The following is a 23,369-nucleotide window of genomic DNA, read 5'->3' on the forward strand; positions in this document are numbered from 1 at the left end:
ATGAACACAACTTACCTATATCTTCTATTTCTAAACCATAATAGTTTATCAAGGCGCTAACACTAAACAATTGTTGCATTTACAGGCGTAACAAAGAACAGCGGATGAGAGTCACAAACAAGGCACGGGTTGAGGGCTCGATCATAGAGGCTACAATTGCCAAAGAAATTGGTACATTTTCCAAAGACTACTTTGCAGTAAATTCTAACATTGGCCAAGGAGTTGAAACAAGTAGACATTTGGCGGGACAACTTTCCATATTCGATACTTCGACCCGTTGCATTGGCAGGAAAAGACGAAGGCCTCTCTCTGAAACAGATTTTGATGCGGCACACACTTATGTCATCCTCAATTGTCCGGAGATCTGTGAGAAGTACATGGGGTACAATCTTATAAATTTGTTTTTGATGATTTGAAAATTATATTCTAAAACATATCAAAATCTAATATATTGACATATTCTAATATTCAGAGAGTTTGATACATGCATGCTCAACACCGGAGTAGCCGCAAGCTCGGTAGATCTCCCAAAAATTCGTCAAGAGGGCTTTGCAACTTGGTTACGTAAAAAGGTAATAAATTCTCGTGAGGAAGGCGATTACTATATACGAATGGCGGGAATGAAGCCGAGCAAAGAAGCTTACTTCTACGAAGGTTGTGAAGTCAACGGGTATTGATTTCACACACAAAAGTATGGGCAAACCATGTCAACTAAAAGTAGCGGGGTTTGCATTAAAGGAGAGTGGGATGCAAACAATACACAAATCGATTACTATGGAATTCTCCAAGATGTCATTGAGCTACAATATGATGCCCACATGGTAATTCTCTTTAGGTGTGATTGGTTTGACATAATAAACGGTGTCAAGGTGGACCGCAAACATGGTATTGTTGAGGTTAAGCATACTTCTCGCCTTACAAATTATGAGCCGTTTGTGTTAGCGGCTCAAGCAACACAAGTATACTACCTACCTTATCCATCGCAAAAGGCCGAAAGACGCCAATGGTGGGTGGCAATGAAAACAAGCCCCAAGTCGAGGTTTCGTTCCGAAGGAGATGATACAAACATTGAATTTTATCAAGAGGAAAGACCGGATAATCCAATTGAACCAACAATTGGGGAAGACATTGATTGGGATGGTATGATCATTCGAGAAAACGAGTTGGAGCTAGTGATAGATACGACGAACCTTCCGCCGGTAACATCAAATGAACCGCCAAGTTTGGCGAGGTATGAAAACAACATAGAGGAGGATGAGAATGATGATGACATGGAGCAAAATGACGACATAGAGCACGATGATGGCATGGAGCAAGATGATGAAGTTGACCTAAACTCCGATGATCCCGATGAAGACTACTAATTGGTAAATCAACACACATATGTTTTATATTTTTCATTTCACATTACTTCACACTTTATTAATCCGGTGTGCTTCATTTTCGTTGAATGCCTTTTCTAACGTGGTTCTCTTATTTTTTGTTTGTAATAGGTACATGTTGTCATTTGTCAAAGGGAGATATCATGTAATGGTGTTGTCGTTTGTCAAAAAAAATTGTATCTAAATTTTATATGTTTGCACTAACAAAGACCTAATTAACATTTATGTTTTCAATCAAATGTTTTCGTCTATACAACTCAATTAAATAATGCTTGCTATTGTATTTTAATTTGGATAAACAATCAAAGGGGCATCTCAAATAAACAGAAACGTTTCTGTCTCCAGGAACTAAACTTTTCCAACGGTGCTCTCATGGAAAACAATATGATATTATTATCGTGTTATTTAGTAATCTTTTTATATAATTTAGTATTATTAATTGGAATTGTGGGTGTTTATTGTACTAGTTTTATTGTTGTGATTTATTATTTTCATCATTCAAAGGGGCATCTCAAATAAACAAAAATGTTTCTGTCTCCAGGAGCTAAACATTTTCAAGGGTAGTCCCTTGGAAATATTATGTCTAACTATAAAATAATATAAACTGAATCAATAAAACATTTTCAAGGGTGTGCTCCAGCATTTTCATGGGCCTCAGCATAAAATAATATAAACTGAATCAACAAAGTATTTTCAAGGGTATTGTGCTCCAGTATTTCCATGAGCCTCACTATAAAATAATATAAACAGACTTACCAAAACATTTTCAAGGGTAGTCCCTTGGAAATAATATGGGCTCTCAATAAAATATAGTATTCGTTCTGTTTAGCGGGTCATGGGTCATGCAAAAGTATTTCCAAGAGTGGATAGCAACCATTTTCAAGGGTTGGCATCAGGGATTTCCATGCGCTACTATTTTCAAGGGACTACCCTTGAAAATGGTTAGATGTGTCAGCAAACCCGATTTTATTTCCAAGGGCCCTTCTTACCCTTGAAAATACAGATGCTACCCTTGAAAAAAGCGGAAATTCTAGTAGTGTACGTCAATTCGAATTTGGCCGAGTCTGGCTGAGTTTGTCCGAGTTTGGCTGAGTCTACAATTTTTTCAATTATTTTTAAATACTTACTCAATAAAATGAGAATAATATCCAGTAGATAATGAATGAAACCCAAAACCACTAGCGAATTACTATACGTTTCAAATTCTGGTGGTTGATAAGTGCATTGCAAAAAAAAAACCACTGAAAGGAAAGAAACTGATGGAGCTTTTCGCCAATAGATAATTCATTGTATCTATTTATAATCATGAACCGGCTACATAAATCATGAACTGACTGCACAAACAAAAAAAAATGCATAAACAATAAAATATTACATAATTGATAACAAAGTTGATATGTTTAAATACACGTAACTATATTTATTTAAGTGTGTTTTATTCATAATGTTTGTATTATATTATGTAATTAGTGGATATTTTGAGTGTAATATTTTGTCTTAACATAGTTTTTTTTAATTATATTTTTACCAATTTTTTTCCTATTTTTTGGCTAAAAACAAGCTTCTGCAAAAAAAAAATCCGAGTTACCGATCCGATTCTTCGGATGCCAGCCAATTTATTCGATTCTGATTCCACAGTCAAAAATCTGATTCCGATTCCGATTCCAATTCCAAATTTCAGAACCATGCATATGCATTTGCCACTAGACCAAAGACTAGTTCTCCTTAACTGGCAAACTTTTAGATACTATATCTAAAATTCATGTATAATATGTATATAATTTTGGAAATAATTCATTTTTATAAGGCATATATATATTGCATATGCCCGGGTCTCTTTCTTTGATCGAGTTATCAACTAGTCTACTACAAACAAAGAAATATGTCATGCATGCATGTCAACTAGGACTTTGATTCTTAAAACTCATGAGACAAGTCCTAGACATACAGCCTCCTAAGACATACAACCTCCTATTAAAGTTGGGTAAATTTCGTTGAAGGTCATTAAATTGTTTTTTTTTGTCATTATATTATTTTATATAAACATTATATTATTTTATATAAACATTATATTATTTTATATAAACATTATATTATTTTATGAGATTCAACAATTAAAAATTGATTTGAAATTCAAAAGAAGGATGACTATGATATGCTTCAAAGTAAAATTTAAAAATTTAATGAATATTAATTTTGTACCTTCATTTCATTTTGTAAAAATTTCGAGTCTCTGATGATTCGACTGATTCTTACTGATTCTCCCAATTCCGCTTCTAATGAAAAATAATAATAATATTTTAATAATTAATAAAAAATTTTGTCCACTCCTGATGAAAATTTACTACGTCTATGCTGATATGTGTTAAGCTGATCTCAGTATTCACCCGCAACGGTAATTTTTTGGGCCTCAACCAGTGCATTTCTAGTTTTGGAGGCGTTGTTCTCTCTTACACTTTTTTTTTGTTTTCGAAAGTTTTTGTGAATGATGATGTTGTTGTGTTGTTTAATTATTCAAAATTTCAATAATTTTGAATGATCGATGTTGTTGGCTGTAAACACTTCTTTTTCTCAATAAAATTCTATATTTGAAGCCACTTAATTAATCTAAAAAAGAATATTCAAATGTCGTCTACTTGTCTCATGAGTTTTAAGAATCAAAGTCCTAGTTGGCATCATTTTTTCTTCTTTTTTTAAAATAAGGCTGCTTAGGCCCTCATGAGTTTTAAGAATCAAAGTCCTAGTTGGCATCATTTTTTATTTTTTATTTTTAAAATAAGGCTGCTTAGGCCCCTAGTTGTCATCATGCATGACATATTTTTTTGTTTGTAGTAGACTAGCTAGTACGTAGTTGACTAGTTGATAACTCGATCAAAGAAAGAGACCCATGCCACAGTTGTATTGAGTTCAACATGTGGTAATTAATCTGTCATCATACGGTACGTTGTAGTCTTCAAAACTAAACCCTAAACCCTAAATCCTTAAAACTATGGAATGTGGATTCGCCGCGCGCGCATCACCCAAGCTTTCAATTGCATCTCACAAAATCACGGATTTCTAGTTTGTAGATATATATTAAAAAAATTGTATTTTGAAGAAATTAAAAAATTCAAGCAACTATCAGTTTGTTTCTCTTTTTATATTTCATCATTTTTCTCGGTTCCGCAATGAACGTCACTTTTCAAATGTTTGATTGCCTCATGCGTGATTTCATTTATAAATAATTACGCATCTCCAGTATTTTATTAGCTCTGAGTAGCATGAAAAGAGACTAGACAAGTAATAGACAAGTAAATGGAGAACAAGTGAGAATCAGCTTTTGAAATAGTAGAAATGCAATGTTCTCTGTGTGAGAAGTTGCAAGTTCAAAATCTAAAAAGAGCAATTCTTTGTGAATATTAAATAGTTAAATGACTTGACGTCCAACCTATACTCAAAAAAGTGGAGAACAAGCAAATCAACCAACGAATAAAATTATATTTGTTGAAACTTTTAAACTTTCCATAACATATAAATTTTCTTAATTTCTTCATTGTGCTTGTTGCCTTGTCCCTATTTGTAAAGATAGATAGTAATTTGATGATCTTTTTGTAAACAAATAATAAAATTAACTATTATATTAGTATTATTCATTATTCGTCCGCTAATGTTTTCTTACCCAATAATCTAAATGGACAAGGATGGAGTAAGCCAATTTATAATGGTCAAGAGTAGAGTATGGATAAGGCCAACAGCTGTTAAACATGCATGTTATGTCATTACAAATTATATATCTCGTTTACAAAAATGTTTCACCAACATAACAATATTTTTAATCTAGAAGTATCTACAAAAAATCGCTAAAGATATATAATTTTAAAACAAACCGATACAAAAATACAAATACATTTAATTAATTATCTATATCAGTATCCACACAAACATAATATCTAAAAAATAAAAAATAAATATGGATAGGTATAATTATATGTATTCGTATTCGTATCTATATCTGCAAACTATCTAGATCCGAGTATCGAAATTTACAAAAATTTGAATACGGATCCGGACACGGAGCCGGTTTGCACCCGTACTCAGAAGGGCCTATCTTGCTAAACGGAACAGAGGAGTTAATTAATTTTGTAACGCAATTCTTGCTAGGTTTGAAGTACTGGATCCAACTGTACATGTACGTATGTGATCCTCAAATCCTCTGTGGAAGTTACTCTATAAATAGGGTTACTTTGGCAAGATTAAAGGTACTAATCCAAAATGGCACAAGACGAGCAGAAGAGTGTCCGAGGTAAGGCTACGGTTCTTGCAATTGGCACAGCTGTTCCACCAAACATTATCTATCAGTCAGATTATCCTGACTACTACTTTCGCGTTACCAAGAGCGAGCACCTTACCGAACTCAAGCAAAAGCTTACAAGAATATGTACGTAATTAATCACTAGCCTTTTTTATAATTCCTTATTTGCTTCAAATCAATCTTCCATGCAACGTACGTAACGTAAGTACGTACTGAGGCATCAATGTACATATATGTATATATATTTAGTATAAATTATATATAAATATATGCTTAAGAAACATTTGTTTGTTGATCTCATGCATGCAGGTACCGGGACGAAGATTCGAAAGCGTCACTTTTATTTAACAGATGAGATGCTCAACGATCATCCCAACCTAATAACTCATAAGGAACCATCGTTAGACCTCCGGAACGTTTTACTTCCTCCTGCAGTGACGATGCTAGCCAAGGATGCAGCCGAAGAAGCCTTGCGTGAGTGGGGCCAACCAAGGTCTAGGATTACCCACTTCATTTTCCATACTTCCAGTAGCAGTGTTAAATTGCCTGGTCTGGACTATGAACTAGTCAAACTTTTAGGACTTGAACCAACGGTGAACCGCAACATGATTTACTTCACTGGCTGCTATGCCAGTGCTACTTTGCTTCGCCTAGCGAAAGACCTAGCTGAGAACAACCCCGGTGCTCGTGTCCTTGCTGTCTGCTCAGAGACCACTCTCAGATTCTTTCGCGGCCCATCTGAAACATGCATGGATACCCTTGTTGCCCAGTCTTTGTTCGGCGATGGCGCTGGGGCTGTCATTGTTGGTTCCGACCCGGACATGTCTATTGAGCGACCTCTCTATGAGATTCTCTCAACAGGTCAATCCTTCATCCCCGGGACAGATGATGCTCTTGGTGGGATATTGAGCGAAGCTGGCGTATTCATGTATGTGGCACCTAGTGTGCCCATGCATATCACCAATAACATTAAAAAGTGTGTCTCCAAAGCGTTTCAACCTCTGGGGATCTCAGACTGGAACTCTCTGTTTTGGATTGTGCACCCGGGTGGACGTAAGATTCTTGACGGAATAGAGACTGAGCTGCAGCTCGAGAAGGAGAAGCTGCTTCCAACCAGACATGTGTTAGCGGAATTCGGTAACATGGCGAGTGGTAGTGTCATTTTTGTCATGGCTGAGATGAGGAACAGGTCAAGGAAAGAAGGAAAGGCCACCACCGGCGACGGAGCAGAATTTGGGGTGCTCTTAGGGTTTGGTCCAGGTATTACAATAGAGGCAGCTGTTCTCCGTGCTCTTCCAATCCCAATTTGATCGATGCTCTGCCTAGCTGCTTTAAATTTTAAGTATTAATAAGTTGCATGATGCAAGTTAATTATGTAATGTAATGTTATGAATTTGATGTATTGCTATGTTATGTTTTTGTTATAATTATGTATGTATGTTGGTCTTTATGGAATATTATATTATTATTTTATGTTAACGTGTTCTATAATCTAATATGCATGAAATTCTGCTTGAGATATTTGTAATAATATTCAGCAGTTTCCTATTGTGCACCGATCCAAATAGTAACAATTTCATCTATATATGTATTGATATACATTATTGCTTATTTTATTTAATAATAAAGTACTGCAGTTTGCATAATTAATATCATCCCTAGTTATAAATAAATCCTAATATGTTTCAGCTCACACATGATGCATGCATATAAAGAAATTGGCCACAACATGCAAAAAGGTAATACGCCGCCGGGTAGAGCCATGGAGAGAGACTGGAGAGCGATGGATGATGGACAACCGTAACATGCTGCCTGAGACCGCTCCGGTCAATAAGCCCTACACTCCCTACAACACTAACCTTTCTATACCCAAATCGTTCAACACCCAACCCCATCAACATTGCCGGCCTACCACAGATCTCAACCCAAGCATAACAATCCTTGTCATCGAGAGGCTTTCGTTTTTCCTTGCCAATGGAATGGCCCGTAGTATCGAATATTGAAAGTTGTCCCGTCGAATGGTTACCTGTTCCAACTCCTTCTTGGCTAATGTTAGATTTCTCTTCAAAGTAATATGCGGAAAATGTACCAATTTCTTTGGCAATTGTAGCCTCCACGATTAAATCCTCAACACGTGCCTTCTTGGTGATTTTCATCATTTGTTCTTTGTTACGCCTGTAATTGCAACAATGGTTTAGTGTTAGTTGTAATCTTAGTGTGTCTTTAATTAACATTTTAAAAAAATTCAAAAGACAACTCACATTTCACATGGAAACATCCATCGAGACCCTACTGGTATGCTACATGCAACACAAGGTGCTCCATTGAACAAAGAAATCGGGCAAAAAAAAAATTTCCATCTTGCACATTATGACGACAATATCATCTTCTAATTTTGCCACCCTCACTAGATCAAGTTTCTTGGCACAGATCTCTCTAAAGAAGACTGAAATCTCACATAAAACATCCCATATAAGATCCGGGACAAAGTCTCAAAATGCAACGGGGAGGAGGCACAGTGTTGATTGTTTGGTTTTTTACGTGTGATCAATTTAATCGGTCCAAAGGAAGGTTAATTGTTCGACATGTTATTTAACTATCAGTGCTTGATTACTACGCAAAGATGCCATAAAAAATAATATTTTAGACCAAAGACAACTTATTAATGGAAACCGGTATTTTGAGGTAATGGGGTTTGTTAGTTTGTAATAATCTAGAAGTCAATAATACGATAATTTATCATATAAAAATTTATTCATGAATTGAATGTTTAATTATATATCATTTTGTTGCCTTGAGTATTATTGCATTTATGAATCATTCTAAGTTCATGACTGGAATTGTGAAACTTCATAATACAGATGATATATACTCTTAAAAGTCTCTAACCGAGGTAATTAGCAGCAACACTAATTAACCGCTACAAGGTTAGTACGTCGATTAAAAGATGGTCAAGTTTTACAGGCCACTGACAAGAGATGTGATTTTAATCACATAGATACGTGTTATAGGAACATGATATTTGACAGACCCCGAATGAAACATTGAATGGAATTGTGTTCGTGTCATTAATGTTTTCATTTCAATGTTAAGTTCTACAGTATGAGGTATTCATCGTTCCTACTAAGAAATGTGTATGTGTAATTGTTACCTAACACTGTATGTAAAAAACAGTTATAACGGTAGCTCTTCGGTATACATAGCTTATGTTAAGGAAGTGATGGTCTACCAAAAGTACTATTATTCCTCGTATCTCTATACGAGTTATAGTATCACTGGGCATCTTGGTAGAGTAAGATTATCTGCTAGCGGTATAATTACAAGAATAATTATATTTGATAATCTGCTCAAGATCAAGAAAAGATTAAGTTTGCAAGGATGACACGCACCTACCTTGAAACTGATCTGATAGCTATGAGACAACGAATTAACACAAGTAAAATAGTTTACTGTATCGTGATATTGTACAGTACATCATCATCTGTGTAATTGGATGGTCATAATGCATATGTCAGATGCCTCCTATGATTATAGAAGTTAAAACAATTTTAATTCAATTTACCAACATAACACAGATCCTATTGGGTAACACCATATAGGAGCTATTTTGAGAATCTTATTGATTAATTATAAATTGATTATGATTAATAATAAGATGGTTATAATTAATTATATATTATATAATTAAATTATAAATGTCATATAAGATGACAAGCAGAAACAACGGTTAATTTATAAGCTTACACGGTACGTTGTATAAAAGTTACCGAAACAACAACCGAGAGAAATATAATTGTACATGACAATTATATATATTTGATTTGGATTTTAATTATTAATTATGGATTTGAATTATGGGTTTAAAGCCTATTAACAATTAAAGCCTTAATTAATAATCAAAGCCCAACCGAAAAACCCAAATGAATTAGATTGATTTTTGGGCCAAAGTGCAAAAATCAAAATCTGCTTCTTCCTCTCCAAAACCACCATACTCATGGCATTCTTGTAAATAGGCCGAACTTTGGGGGTAGTTTGGTCATTGGTCGAACCTCCTCAAATGCCTCTAAATAGAGGGGTAAGGTGAAAGAGAAAATTACTAATTCACGTGTTATCGAATCTGACTGGTCAGTTTGTTAATCTATTTTCTCTCTTTCTCGGTTTACAATTGTTATTTAGAGATCACGGGATCGGTGAACAGTGTTCTTGCGAAGCACGCGGTGCATATGACTCACATGCTTGTGATAATTATTAAGATCTAGCGGATCGTGACTAATATTATTTCGTCTTTTCTCGATGTGTAGTGTTTTTGCAGAATCTTGCTGTTTACCGTATTTCTGGCAAAAGAAATAAGCCGCTTTTTGGTTAGTCCTAGTGGATAACCGATAGAGGTACCAGACGTCTAATACTCCGAGACGAATCATTGCTGATAGTTGCTCTTCTCGTTCGGCTGCATTCCAATTGGAATTTGGAGACAAGGTATAAATATGTTATATTAATCAATTTAATTTGTAAGTACATTAAACTTTTAGAAATCAATTAAGGAGATGATCTGTAAAAGGATTAAATTGGGTTTTGATGCCAAAAAATACTGAAGGTGGACCGCCTTGGAAAGTTTCCTGACATACCTCGTTTAATCCTTGGCTTAAGTTAGAAGTAAATTTTTTTGTTTTATAGTCTTTTTGTAATTTAAGCCTCAACGGTATTTGGTAGCCCCAAAACCCAACATGGTTTACCTTTATTTGAACTTATTATTATATATGGATATTCAATGAGTATGTAGTGTTTGTTTATTTTTCTTATTTTAGTTAATATCAAATTCTACCATTAAATTTAAGGAAATGACAATAGAACTTATTGTTAGTTCTCATAATTATGGATCTTGACATTGCATTATGGATTGATTCTCCAATAATTACGGTTATGAGTACCTCTAATTTAAGAGGGAGAAAGAAAAGTGGGAGAAGTCAAATCGCATGTGTCATATGATCATAATAAAGTAATATTCTAGAAGCATTTAGGGGAAAGTTCTCACGTTCCTTTATTAATTATATAATGCAAAACGAAAGATAAATGTACACTATATGACAAGAGGAGGGTTCAAATGTCTACATTTTTTGTGCCTCCATCATGCCTCCATTTTTTAAAACTTTAATAACTCAAGATTTAAAACTTAAAAGTCAAAATAAAACCGTTAGATGTGATCTATGTTATTTTCTCTATGTGCTCATAAAAAATTATCACATTTCAATTTGGTTTTTATGTGAATCAACAAGTTCAAAAATCAACGTCTATAAATCATCCAAATTAGTGCATCTTTTACAAGCTCTTGATGACAATCAAAATAAAATTGAAATGTCATAATTTTTTAAATGTGCATAGATAAAATGATGTAGATCATATCCAACGGTTTTATTTTAATTTTTAAGTTTTAAATTTTGAATTATTAAAATTTTAAAAAATGGAGGCACAAAAAATGGAGGCATTTGAACCCTCCTCATATGACAATCATATATATAAACTTTGCTAGCTTAATAAGTATAAAAATTAAATAGAAGCCTTACAACTATGAAATAGCATAAAAAAAAAAAAAAAAACTGCAAGGAGATTGATACATGCTTTTAGCGCAATATTTATTAGCAAAAAAAAAAAAAAAAAGCAAAAAAGTTGCACGTTGGGCAGTAGAAAAGGTTCACATAGCTACCCAATACTTTTTAGCGCAGTACATGCTTTTTGAGTGATTGATAAGTCTAACCGATCTCTTAACATATTTTGCCAACTAAAGTTTGAACTTAAACATCGATCTACGGGTAGACTTCGATGATAGACATGAAGCCAACCGTATGCACAATATTGTAAGAAGAAAATCCAGCTCTGTTGAATAACGATTTCCAGTCTTGCTCATCTCGTTCTACTCCTGTGGTAGATGTCAGCATGACCATATCAAACAACAACAGTGGTTCCTCAGATACATTGGCAGAGGTGTATCCGACGACAGCTTCCATAATAATGACCTTGCCTCCTGTTTCCGTAGAACTAATTGCTTCTTTACATAACTTCAGTATCTTTATGCAGTCCTCATCATCCCAACAATGAAGGATCCACTGCAATTAAAATTAAGAACATAAGAGGTTAATGTAATCCACTAACATATTATATGTCTATGCGTGTGTGGAATATTTTTTTTTTATAATTACCTTGAGAAGCACCGCATCTGCTGGAGGAATGAAGTTAAACATGTCTCCTGAAACAAACTTCACAATATCATCATTTTGAAAGCCTTGTACCACATGTGGTAGATCCAAGACTGTGCATTTCACATGTGGATAATGCATAGCAATGGATTTTGCTAGTGTGCCTGGGCCACCCCCTACATCTACTAAAGATTCTATCCCCATGAATATATTACCACCACTCTTAATAATAACATCAGTGAAAATGCTACAGGAGCTTATCATAGCATTGTTAAACATCTCGTTCAACTTTGAGTTCTGACCTGTCATTGCCCAGAAGCTGCAATTGTGTGCCATTTCAAATGGCGTTTGTTTGTCTTTGTCCTCCTGTTTAAACCAATCACCCATACATAAATAAGCTTTCAGCATAATATCTTTGAGAACATCAAGCTGGAAAAGGATGAACGGAAGCAAATTTAACGATCCTTCCTTGTTGGTCAGAAGGAGTGATGTAGGGGTTAGGTCATACATGATCTCTGACCCTTCACTAGGACAAGTTTGCTCGTGATTTAAGCCGAAATGGCTCAATATGCGCATCAGGCGGTACAAATGGGATTTTTTTGAATGGGGGAGGGAAAGGGCGGAATGAAGCTGACTTAGGGTCATAGGTTGGCCATGGTTGCTGATTTCATCAAGTATACCGAGGACTAGAGCACATTTGAGAGATATGGGTTTGATGAAACCAAATATCATCTTCCATAACTCTGCTATAGCTTGGGACTGATCACTCTCCATGCTCTCAGGATAAGAGTTTTATGTTTTTCTCAAACGAAATATCATCTTCACCTTTATAATCTGAAGTTGAGGGATGGACCATGGATAGCGGCAGACAAGTACTGACCCATTGGTGCTCCTACTATTTATTTTGGTTAGTATTGTAAGGATATAATTAACAAGAATAATTCAAAAACTGAATTATGTATTGTCACAGTCCGAGACAACCCGCCATGTATTTACACATAAGACGTGTGAACATTACATTATCAATAATAAATACTCATGTAACATTTAAAAGTCAAACAAGTCTTGCAACACCACGATTAATTTGAGTACATAACACACATTCAACAAAAGATCAAGACAAACATGACAAACAAACTGATAATTGTTATGTCAGTCAATGTATCCACTTTCAAAGAGAGAATTAAAGTTTAACTAAAAAGAAAATAAAAAGATAATTGAGTCATCTGCCTGTTGGCTTCCTAGTCCGCATCTCTCCTATTCGTGCTCTATGTCGGCCTCATGATTTTCTGGAACCCACATAAAAGTGGAACGGGTGAGAGATCGAATAGTCTCTTAGTACAGGATTTAGTTCCAGTCCCAGAATTTGTCAAATTCACTTATTAACACAAACAAATTAAAATTATATCCTTACATGCGATTTTACTAATGAATATTTAAAACAGACACACGGGCACACACCCCTCTTAAGTTATCTTTCAGGTTTTTAACTGCCTCACTAGGGGGACTCAAACCCCCTAGATCTTGGCCGTGCTACTAGACGGGGACTCGAACCACTGCTAGATCTTCTTTGCCTCACCAGGGGGACTCGAACCACCTCAGCTATTGGCGTCTCACTAGGGGGGCTCGAATCACCACTAGTTCAACTGTCTCACTCAACGGGGACTCGAACCACCGCAAGATATTGGCCCGTGACGGGAAGTCCAACCAACATGCGTTCAACGCATATTGGCCCCTTTTCTTTATCTTATCCATTACATTCCATATTATGTGTTTTATTAATCAGGAAAATATTAACTTGCTAAGAATATTTTTTTTTTTTGACATGATCACAAGTTCATTTTGTTTTATTTCCTTATTTTATTTAATTACCAATTTTTTCTTGCCATCACTTTTACTTTTGTTATTTTTCATGACAACTTAACTTTGACCCTTTATAATTTTATTTTTTCATTTTCCTAAATATTATCATATTTTAATTATTAGACTTTACGTTATGGGAGAATTTCATGTATACTATAATTATCTTTCGGATTGATCAGAAATCCCCAATAATTAATATCATAAAAAGTTCCTATTGACAACAAATTAAAAAAAAAAAAAAGCTGTTATAATTATTGTTCTTTTTTGTTTTTATTTCTTGACACATAATATGTATCTTGTCGGAAACCCCTTGCCAACAAGACATCCTTATCCGGAGGTCAGAATGAAGCATCTCTTTGATGTTTTTTGATAGTGAAAGAAGAAGAGAAGACACACAAAATTGTATTTTTCTTAAAAGAACAACATATATTTAGTTTTTATGTTTTTTTTTGTTACCTTGTTCCTTAGGAACCAATGAATACAAAAATCTTAAACAAAATACAAGCAATACTTATTTCTTGTGTCAGAAAGTTATAGATAAAAAAACCATAAAAATATGTGTACAACTTATTCATACTGTACTTTGCTACTATAATAAATATAAATTATATTCTAGTTAATTAAGTGCGCCATTCGTGTTTTCCTTTATATATATATATTAGAAAAAACGAACACCATTTTAAATGAAAATATTTTTGTACTTTTCTTTATATTCATTAAATTTGAAACTTGTATATATAATTAATCATATAAATTTTGGGATTCACTAAACATATGGGATAATGTGAAAATATTTAATTTAAAATAGGAAAATAACAGAACTTAATGTTTTAGTGGAGAAATAGGAATTAATGTACTTCAAATATAAATCGCCACATAAGTTGATTGACTATTTTGATGGGAAAATATGAAATTATTTAAATTTAAAATGGGAACAGAAGAAATTTGATTGCTTTGATGGGAACATTTTGATAGCAACAATTCTTCTTTTGGACAAAATTAAATTTTGATAGCCACAATTTGTCCTCTTTTTTTTGTTTGTTTGTTTTAAATGACTATATTGCGCCAGTTAATATTGTCTCGAGCTTCACACATGGCAGTGCACATTTTCAAAAATTGGAATAACATACTACGGCCTGTAATTTAATCTGAAGAATTTAATTAGTCGAATAACTAATTTTGATCTGGCCCCTTTTATGGAGCATTTGTCCAGTTTTTCTTTTAATGATAATATGATCACTTTTTGCATGAATATATATATATATTATTCCAGGGTGCTATTAGGTGAGAACCGGAAGAAATAATTGGAGGATGCGCGTCTAATTTTTCGATCGGATTAATGAAAATTCATTCTTTTAATTTGTATGGATACAGAGAGCTCCAAAGTATTAATTCAACAATACTATCCATATATAGATGTTGATCACTATCGCAATATGTCAATTAAACATTTTATTTGTCCGAATGTGGACGGTGATAGGAAATAGGAACAATTTCGTCTCACTGTGGACGGTCGCACCCCACAACTAAAACTGTTTGGCAATCACTTGACACAACTTAATTACTTCCCCTCTTGACTGCTCATGATATTTTGACCTAACCGAATTCAGATCCAATTAATATAATACCCGACCCATATCGTATTCAATAATGGGTATTGGTATGATTAAGAATATGGGAAAATATTGTTATTTTGTATCCATTACCCTATAGGGTAGTTATATAAAATATATAATATATTCAATTCAATTATTTAATTTGTGGGATATTTAATATGATAATGTTTGAGCAATAATTTGTGATGTATTTTTTTTAGTTTTTTTTTTTTTGTTATCAGAAAAATGTCAAATGCATATATTAGTTTTATTTGCATTTTTTTGTTATTGAGTTCAAATAAATGAATTTGTCCAAAGAGATATTAATTCGTGAAATTAATGGGTTTTGATATTCTATTTGTATTCTAATAAAATGAAATATTTTATTTGTATTATTCGTTAATTACCCGTTACGGTTTTGGTACTCTGTAATTTTAACTAGTAAGTGTAGGACAGTGTTAGATCAATTCTTAATGAGTAGTGATAGGATAATTAATTAATGGGTATGGATTTGAAAATGCTTTCACACTTTCCGGATGGTACGCCATAGTAGGCACATAAGATTGACCGGTTAGGAATATAGATGTATAATTAAGTTGATCATTTGTGATCCGATATCAATTAGAAATCTATTAGAATATAGATACGCAGATGAACATCGCATTCTATACAAGGTATAAAAGAAGGACGTAACTGTGAACTTAAATCCTTCTAGTCTTGGTGATAGAGACTTATCAATGATCTTTATGCGATTGATTAGGATGAGGTTTGAGTACCATCCCCTTGTCAGTCTTAATCAGTTAGGGTGTTATAGCGTAGTAGTGGTTAGCACTAAGATAAAATTATAGCAACTCTCATATTTGCATTTGATACCAATACATGATGTATACAGTTCTGATTAAACCGCATACGTCACCCATTAATTTGTCCTCTCTTTTTTTTTCTGTTCTCATTGGAATCCAACCGATCATTAATTATGATCCAATTGACTCTAAAATCATTATGATCGTGTCAAAAGAAATAAACAATAGTTTAGGCTATAAATAAACACACCACATGGTATAACTCTTGACAGAACTTGTACGATGTTGTTACAAAATTTTATTGTTTTGAACATTACTAAGACACTTTAACCAATTTAATAGGTAGAAATTAATTATCTGTGCTAGTATTCTGACTATAAAACCAAGCAGTCAGGTAAATGCTTTTCATGAGGACTACAAATATAATAGTTGCATTAAGAAAAGGAAAACAAATTCTTGTATGCAGAGCAGGATTAGCTTATTCAATGATTGGAGGCAATTTTATATATTAAAACAAAATAGCAATAGCACTAATCATAATATACTTAAGAAGAAGATCAAGGCATTAGTTGTAGAATGCAAGTGTTTCTCATAGTATTCACAAAAATTATGACATTCTAAAATATATAATATCTGCACTCTATAATTTTATTAAGGCCCCAACAAGGGTCCTGATTAATTTTAATAATGTATGGTCAGAATCATCGAGCTTAATTTCATTTTTAATTTTTTAATTGTACTATAGTTCGCTATAATCACAGTTAACTTTTTAATGGTAACAAGGTGTTTCAACATTCAGGATAGTTCATGCCCGTTATGTAACTCATGTGACTTTGAAACGGCTCACCACCTTTCTTTGAGTGCACATACTCCAAACAGATATGGACTAACATTGCTTCTGCAGTTCATTGTCAGGTGGTGACAAGGGGAGATTCAGTGGGGCAAGTCTGGAGGAAATCCGCGCGCCTCAAGATTTAGAAGAAGTCAACAAGTGCGCGCAACTACTACAAAAATGGTCATTGTACACTGCACATTGTACACGGATTTGATAATTTTATCTAAAAACCGTGGATAGATTGTAATTTTTTGGAAGCCCGAAATATCTGTGGGATCTCTACACGGATGTTTATTAAAGAATCAGTGTAGAAAGCCTTGAGAGAGCTACACGGACGTTTATTAGGAACTGTACACGGATTATTATTTAAATAACAGTGAGAAAGCCTTGAGAGAGCTACACGGATATTTATTAAAGAACCGTGTAGAAAGGTAAGAATTGTACACGGATGTTTGTTTAAATAGCAGTGTAGAAAGCTTGAGAGAGCAACACGGACGTTTAATAAAGAGCCGTGTAGAAAGGTGAAAATTGTACACGGTTTTTTGTTTAAATAACAGTATAGAAAGCCTTGAGAGAGCTACACGGATTTTTTACTTAAAAATCCGTGTAGAAAGGTTATTTTAGGGTTTTGGTTATATAAAAGACCTTCTCCTTCCAGCAGCGCCATTTTGATCAATTAATACTCTTTCTCTCTCTCCTTCCAGCAGTGTCATTTTGATTTTTGTGCACAAGGGGATAGGATCTGAGATCTTTGAAGTTAATTTGTATTTCTCCTCTATATCTTGCTAAGCTTAGTCATGTATATATATATATATATATATTTCTCTTTTCTGTTACTAGTTTATTATTGCTTATTTAGGTCAATTATTAATTAATGCATGCATGCTTGATTTGTTAAGATAATGTAAATAATTAGTGTAATGTGGACCATTTTTTGAAAGTGAGAAGTAAAGAAAACGCCTAAGGTCTCCATCATCAGGTCTGAGGAAAACCGTTGAAGATCAGTACTAACGCTTCCGTCTAAAGATGTCTGCACTTTAGAACTGTAAGATTTGAATTACTTTGCTATTTTATTTTGAATTTACGGATTCTGGATTGCTTGTGTTTTTTTAATTGCAAAACACATCATGAATTATTAAGACTATCATTTGGTATCAGAGCCATCGTAAATTCATATAAGATGCAATAATTTTTTTTTTACAAAATTGATTTTCAATGATTCGTATAAAAGCTAGACAGATTCAACTAATTTTATATATAAATATTTTCTTATAATTTTGGATGAAAATTTTAAAGGAGAATTTTTATTCCCTATTATGTATGCACATATATGTTAATCAATGGATTCTTATTGGAGATGCAATATGTTGGAGACCTTTAACCAAGAGGCATCACGTCATGGATCACATGGGAGCTCCTTTTTTGGTATGTTGGATCTAATACGCCTTAGTTTGTATGAAATTTCAGTCCAAACTAGATCATAACTAAGAGTTTTGGCAATTTGAGCCCAACTTACTGAATTTTGGGCCAAAGCTTGATCATGTGATTACTAAGTGGTAAGGATATAACTTTTATACAAACATTGTATTGGATCCTAAAGAGTATATGTTATGTTTTATCACATGAGATTGCATGTACAAAAGGCTTTGTATATATATATGTTGCATGAATTGTAATCTTCTACCTTTTCTTGTTACTAACTAATAGCAAATTATAATTGTAGTATGGACCAAAGCAAAAGTGTTACACCAAGGAGCAGATCGACGATGTCAGATGTATGTGGACAAGACGGTTTCAATTTAAATTTTGTAATGCTCAATATGGATTTGTATAATTTTGTATATTTTAGTGTACATAAATTATTTATATTGTTGTATAGTTTTGGAATTATGAGTTTAAAAGACCTCTGTTTAATGTTTCTCTGTTTTGGAATTCTAATTTTAAATGGCTAACAAAATTGGAAGCTAGCCACCAAAAAAAAAAAAAATGGAAAAAAAAGGACAATTCTACACGGACATTTAACTAAAGTCCGTGTAGAAAGGTATTTAAACATTAAAAAAAATTAAAAAAAAAAAACAATTCTACACAGACATTTAACTAAAGTCCGTGTAGGGTATTTAGACATAAAAAAAAAATAAGAGAGCTACACGGACATTTAGCTAAATATCCGTGTAGAAAGAGTAATCGTACACGGACATTTAGCTAAATGTCCGTGTAGAAAGAGTAATCATACACGGCTGTTTATGTAATAATCCGTGTAGCTCGGTTATTTTGAGAGCGACGCTGGCAAGCGTTTGTACACGGTTGTTTATGTAATAATCCGTGTAGCTCTCGATAATCGCACACGGGTAAATATCCGTATGTAAATATTCAAGGATTTCTACACCCTCACAGTCCACACGGCAGAAAATCCGTGTAGCTCTCCTGTTTATGTCCGTGTACAATCACTTGTTCTGTAGTAGTGGCGCGTGTAAGATGGCATAATCTATATTTTCCTCTGCATGTTGGTCAATCTGGAGGCAGAGGAACTGCAAAGTGTTTGAAAGAAGAGCACCCCCACTGGACTTGGTAACAGACTGGATTATTAGGCAAGCAACTCTTTGGGAATAGTGCTGCAAGGCCACAAGTAATGGAATTATGTAGTTTCAAAGTCCCTTTTCTTTTAATTCTTGTTCTGTTATCTTGACAGTGATCTAGGGTACTATACATGTAGTGGGTAAGATGATAACCGGGCATAGGTGCATGACACTATTTACTGAGAGCTTGGATCTTGGGCCTTAGAGCTGGCATGAACGTATAGTCCCTAGTTTGTAATGTTAGTAATGTTTAGATTCCATGATATATATGCAAAGCTTCTGCCCGGCCATTTCAAAAAAAAAAAACTTTTGAAATTCTAATTCAAACTGCGGCTCTTTGGTTCAGCATTTCCTTATTAAGCTTCCAAACACTATTTAATTAAATTGAAGAATCCATCAAATTAGTCAAATTGATCTCGGCCGTTGGATCATTGCGCCAATCAGATCACAACATCGCGCCTTGAAGTATTAAACATTACAGCTTATTAACCAAATTAATCTAGATTCCAACACTAATCAATCTACAAGGAACACTACTACAGAAATGGTCATTGTACACTGCACATTGTACACGGATTCGATAATTTTACCTAAAAACCGTGGAGAAATTCTAATTTTTTGGAAGCCCGAAATATGTGTGGGATCTCTACACGGATGTTTACTAAAGAATCAGTGTAGAAAGCCGTGAGAGAGCTACACGGACGTTTATTAGGAAATGTACACGGATTATTATTTAAATAACAGTGTAGAAAGCCTTGAGAGAGTTACACGGATATTTAATTAAAGAACCGTGAAGAAAGTTCGGCATTGTACACGGATGTTTGTTTAAATTAAAGTGTAGAAAGCTTGTGAGAGCTACACGGCCGTTTCATAAAAAGCCGTGTAGAAAGGTTTCAATTATACACGTTTTTTTGTTTAATTAATAGTGTGGAAAGCTGTTAGAGAGCTACACGGATGTTTAATAAAAAAAGCCGTGTAGAATGGTTATTTTAGGGTTTTGCCGTTTTGGTTATTAAAGGGCGCGCCTTTTCCATCACCAAGTTGGTTATATAAAAGGCCTTCTCCTTCCAGCGCCGATTCGATCTACTCTCTCTCTCTGATCTGATCACTTCGGACTTTCGGAGGCGGATGAAAATCATATTTTAATAAAGAAAGAGCTGATTGAATAAATAGTCGGATGAAGATTTTCAAAAAAAGGGGAAGAGGTGAGATGAAGGACCTTCAGAGCGGATGAAGAGTCGGACGACTCTTAATCCGACTCTGAAGGTTCTTCGTCCATCTCTTTTCCTTTTTTTTGAAGGTCCATCCAACTTTTTGGTTTTAGCTAGCTATTTCTTTATTAAAATATGTATTTTCACCCGCCCTGAAGAGTCGGATGAAGTGTTGGAGAAGGACCTTCAAACCAGATGATGAGCCAGTCTGATTTGTGCGCTAAAGTGTTTTTGGAGGATAATTTCAGAGCCGGATGAAGAGTCGGATGAAGGACCAGAGCCGGATGGGGAGTCGATGAAGTGTCGGACGATCTCGTTCGACACTTCATCTGACTCTCTATCCGATTCTGAGTGTCCTTCATATTTCAGTGCTTGCAGTCCTTAATAGAATTTTTTAGTTTATATGGATTTAACTTTTGTAATTAATGCTCAATAGGAATTTGTAATTTTTGTATAAATTAGTGTTATTGAATTTTTTGTTTAAATTGCTATGTATGTTTTGGAATTGTGGATTTTAAATGTCTTCCTCTGTTTTGGAAGTTGTTTGTTTTGCTATCCGAAAAACATAAAAAAAAAAAAAAATACAATGCTACACGAACGTTTAATAAAGAGCCGTGTAGAAAGGTAGAATAAAAAAAGGTTTTCTGTTTTAATTAATAGTGTAAAAAACAATTCTACACGGCTGTTTATATAAAAGTCCGTGTAGCTCTCTCGACTTTCTACCCACATTTATAGCTAAATATCCGTGTAGAAAGGTTTAGGGTTACAACAAGCTTTTTCGAGCAGGCTTCCAGCGCCGTTTTGATCAATTAATACTCTCTCTCTCTCTCTCTTTCTCTCTCTCTCTGTATTGAATTGGTCTGATTTCTGCGCAGACCGGAGCTGAGATCTTTGAAGTTAATTTGCATTTCTCCTCTCTATCCTGCTAGGTTAGTCTTCCTCTTTTCTCTGGCTGTCGATGAAACTTATTATTGCTTAATTATTTAGGTCAATTATTTATTAATGCATGCATGCTTGATCTGTTTAGGTAATGTAAATAATTAGTGTATTGTGGTCCAATAACCGCCCTATTGATGCTCTTAGGTCCATGCCCGTTCGAAATTAATCTAATAGGGATTAATTTTGGATAGTCCCCCGTTTGGGACTGCTCTTTGAATATTGTGTCTCATTTAGGATGTGAACACATTAATTAGCGGGATTTAATTAGTGTTTGAGAAAAATTCGTCGGCATTTCTCCTTATTGCTCCTACGAGTATGTGGTTTACGCATACTTGGGGAGTTAAGGGGAAATGCTGTCGAATTTTTCTTAAACACTAATTAAATCCCGCTAATTAATGTGTTCACATATGAGGCATAATATTCGAGGAGTAGGTTACGATTGTAAACCGGCCCGTTTGTAAGCCAAGAATTTGTAACAATATATGTTGCTCGACCACCATGACTAATTGGAATCATTCTTTTAATTTAATTTACAGATGGATCGAAGTTGGATGTACGAATTGCGACGTGATAGTGCAGAATATTTGGCTCGCGTTGATGAGTTCATAAAATGTGCCGAGAGTTATAGAGTGAAGACAAAGGATAACGACATCTTGTGTCCTTGTAGAGATTGTAGCAATTTTAAAAGATTTGGGGACTTGGAAGAAATTAGAGCTCATTTGATTTGTCGGGGATTTCAGAAGAGATATACGTGTTGGTTTATGCATGGTGAGAAAATTGGAGAATGTAGTGCTACCAATAGAAATTTTGTTTTGGAAGACAATGTTGATATTAATGTAGAAGTTGTTGATAATTTTGAGCTTCATTCCAACGATGATTTTGAGAATGTCGAAAATTTTGATAATCTACTTGAACTTAATTACAACGAGGATGATTGTGTGAATATTGATGAAAATGCAGAATACGATTTTATTGAAAATCTAGAAGACATGTTACGTGATGTGGAAGATGAAATTAGTGATAAAAATTATAAAAAATTTCAGTATATGTCTAATGAATCCAAAAGGCCGTTATATCCCGGGTGCACCAAATTTTCAAAACTGTCGGCTGTGTTGAAATTGTTGAACTTAAAAGCAGACAATGGTTGGAGCGACAAGAGTTTCACGTCCTTATTAGAGCTCTTACGAGAAATGCTCCCAGATAACAACGTGTTACCCTGTACAATATATCAGGCGAAGAAGTTGATCTGTCCAATGGGCTTGAAGGTCGAAAAAATACATGCCTGTCCGAATGACTGTGTATTGTACCGTGGAGAGTACGAGGCCATGCATGTTTGTCCTAAATGCGGTGTTTCACGGTACAGATGTAAGAACCAGGACACTGACGATGGTAACGATGAAGGAAACAAGGGTCGGGCTCCGGCTAAGTCGGTGTGGTATTTTCCGATAATACCGAGATTCAAACGGTTGTTTGCAAATCCCAAAGATGCGAAATTATTGCGTTGGCATGAAGACGAGCGCAAAAGGGACGGTAAACTAAGACACCCAGCTGATTCTCCTCAGTGGAGAAACATTGATAGAGATTTCACAGAATTTGGTGGCGAATCAAGAAACCTTAGGCTAGGGTTGAGCACAGACGGAATGAGTCCGTTTGGAAGCATGAGCAGTCGGCACAGTACTTGGC

At 34.5% G+C, this 23,369-nt stretch overlaps 1 protein-coding gene and 1 pseudogene across 2 annotated transcripts; one reads left to right on the forward strand and one right to left on the reverse strand.

Moving 5' to 3' along the window:
• Positions 1-5,633: 5,633 nt before the first annotated feature.
• LOC144556992 (stilbene synthase 4 pseudogene) lies at positions 5,634-7,146 on the forward strand (annotated as a pseudogene). Its single transcript, XR_013512529.1, has 2 exons — positions 5,634-5,799; positions 5,983-7,146. The product of XR_013512529.1 is annotated as a stilbene synthase 4 pseudogene (transcript).
• A 4,183-nt stretch (positions 7,147-11,329) lies between these two features.
• Positions 11,330-12,681, reverse strand: LOC144556806 (trans-resveratrol di-O-methyltransferase-like). Its single transcript, XM_078305258.1, has 2 exons — positions 11,868-12,681; positions 11,330-11,774 (listed from the first exon to the last, which is right to left on the reverse strand). The coding sequence occupies exons 1-2, from the start codon at positions 12,636-12,638 to the stop codon at positions 11,475-11,477; spliced, it is 1,071 nt and encodes a 356-aa protein (XP_078161384.1). The 5' UTR covers positions 12,639-12,681; the 3' UTR covers positions 11,330-11,474.
• Positions 12,682-23,369: the final 10,688 nt, after the last annotated feature.

Source organism: Carex rostrata, chromosome 7, assembly GCF_964058835.1.
Source record: "Carex rostrata chromosome 7, lpCarRost1.2, whole genome shotgun sequence".
In the NCBI taxonomy this organism is placed as follows: domain Eukaryota; kingdom Viridiplantae; phylum Streptophyta; class Magnoliopsida; order Poales; family Cyperaceae; genus Carex; species Carex rostrata.

What these genes read in the sequence shown, in the direction of transcription:
- LOC144556806 (XM_078305258.1), bottom strand. Translation starts at nt 12,638, where the DNA reads ATGGAGAGTGATCAGTCCCAAGCTATAGCAGAGTTATGGAAGATGATA. An exon ending in CAGATGCGGTGCTTCTCAAG is followed by an intron (nt 11,775 to 11,867) that starts GTAATTATAAAA and finishes TTTTAATTGCAG; the next exon opens with TGGATCCTTCATTGTTGGGA.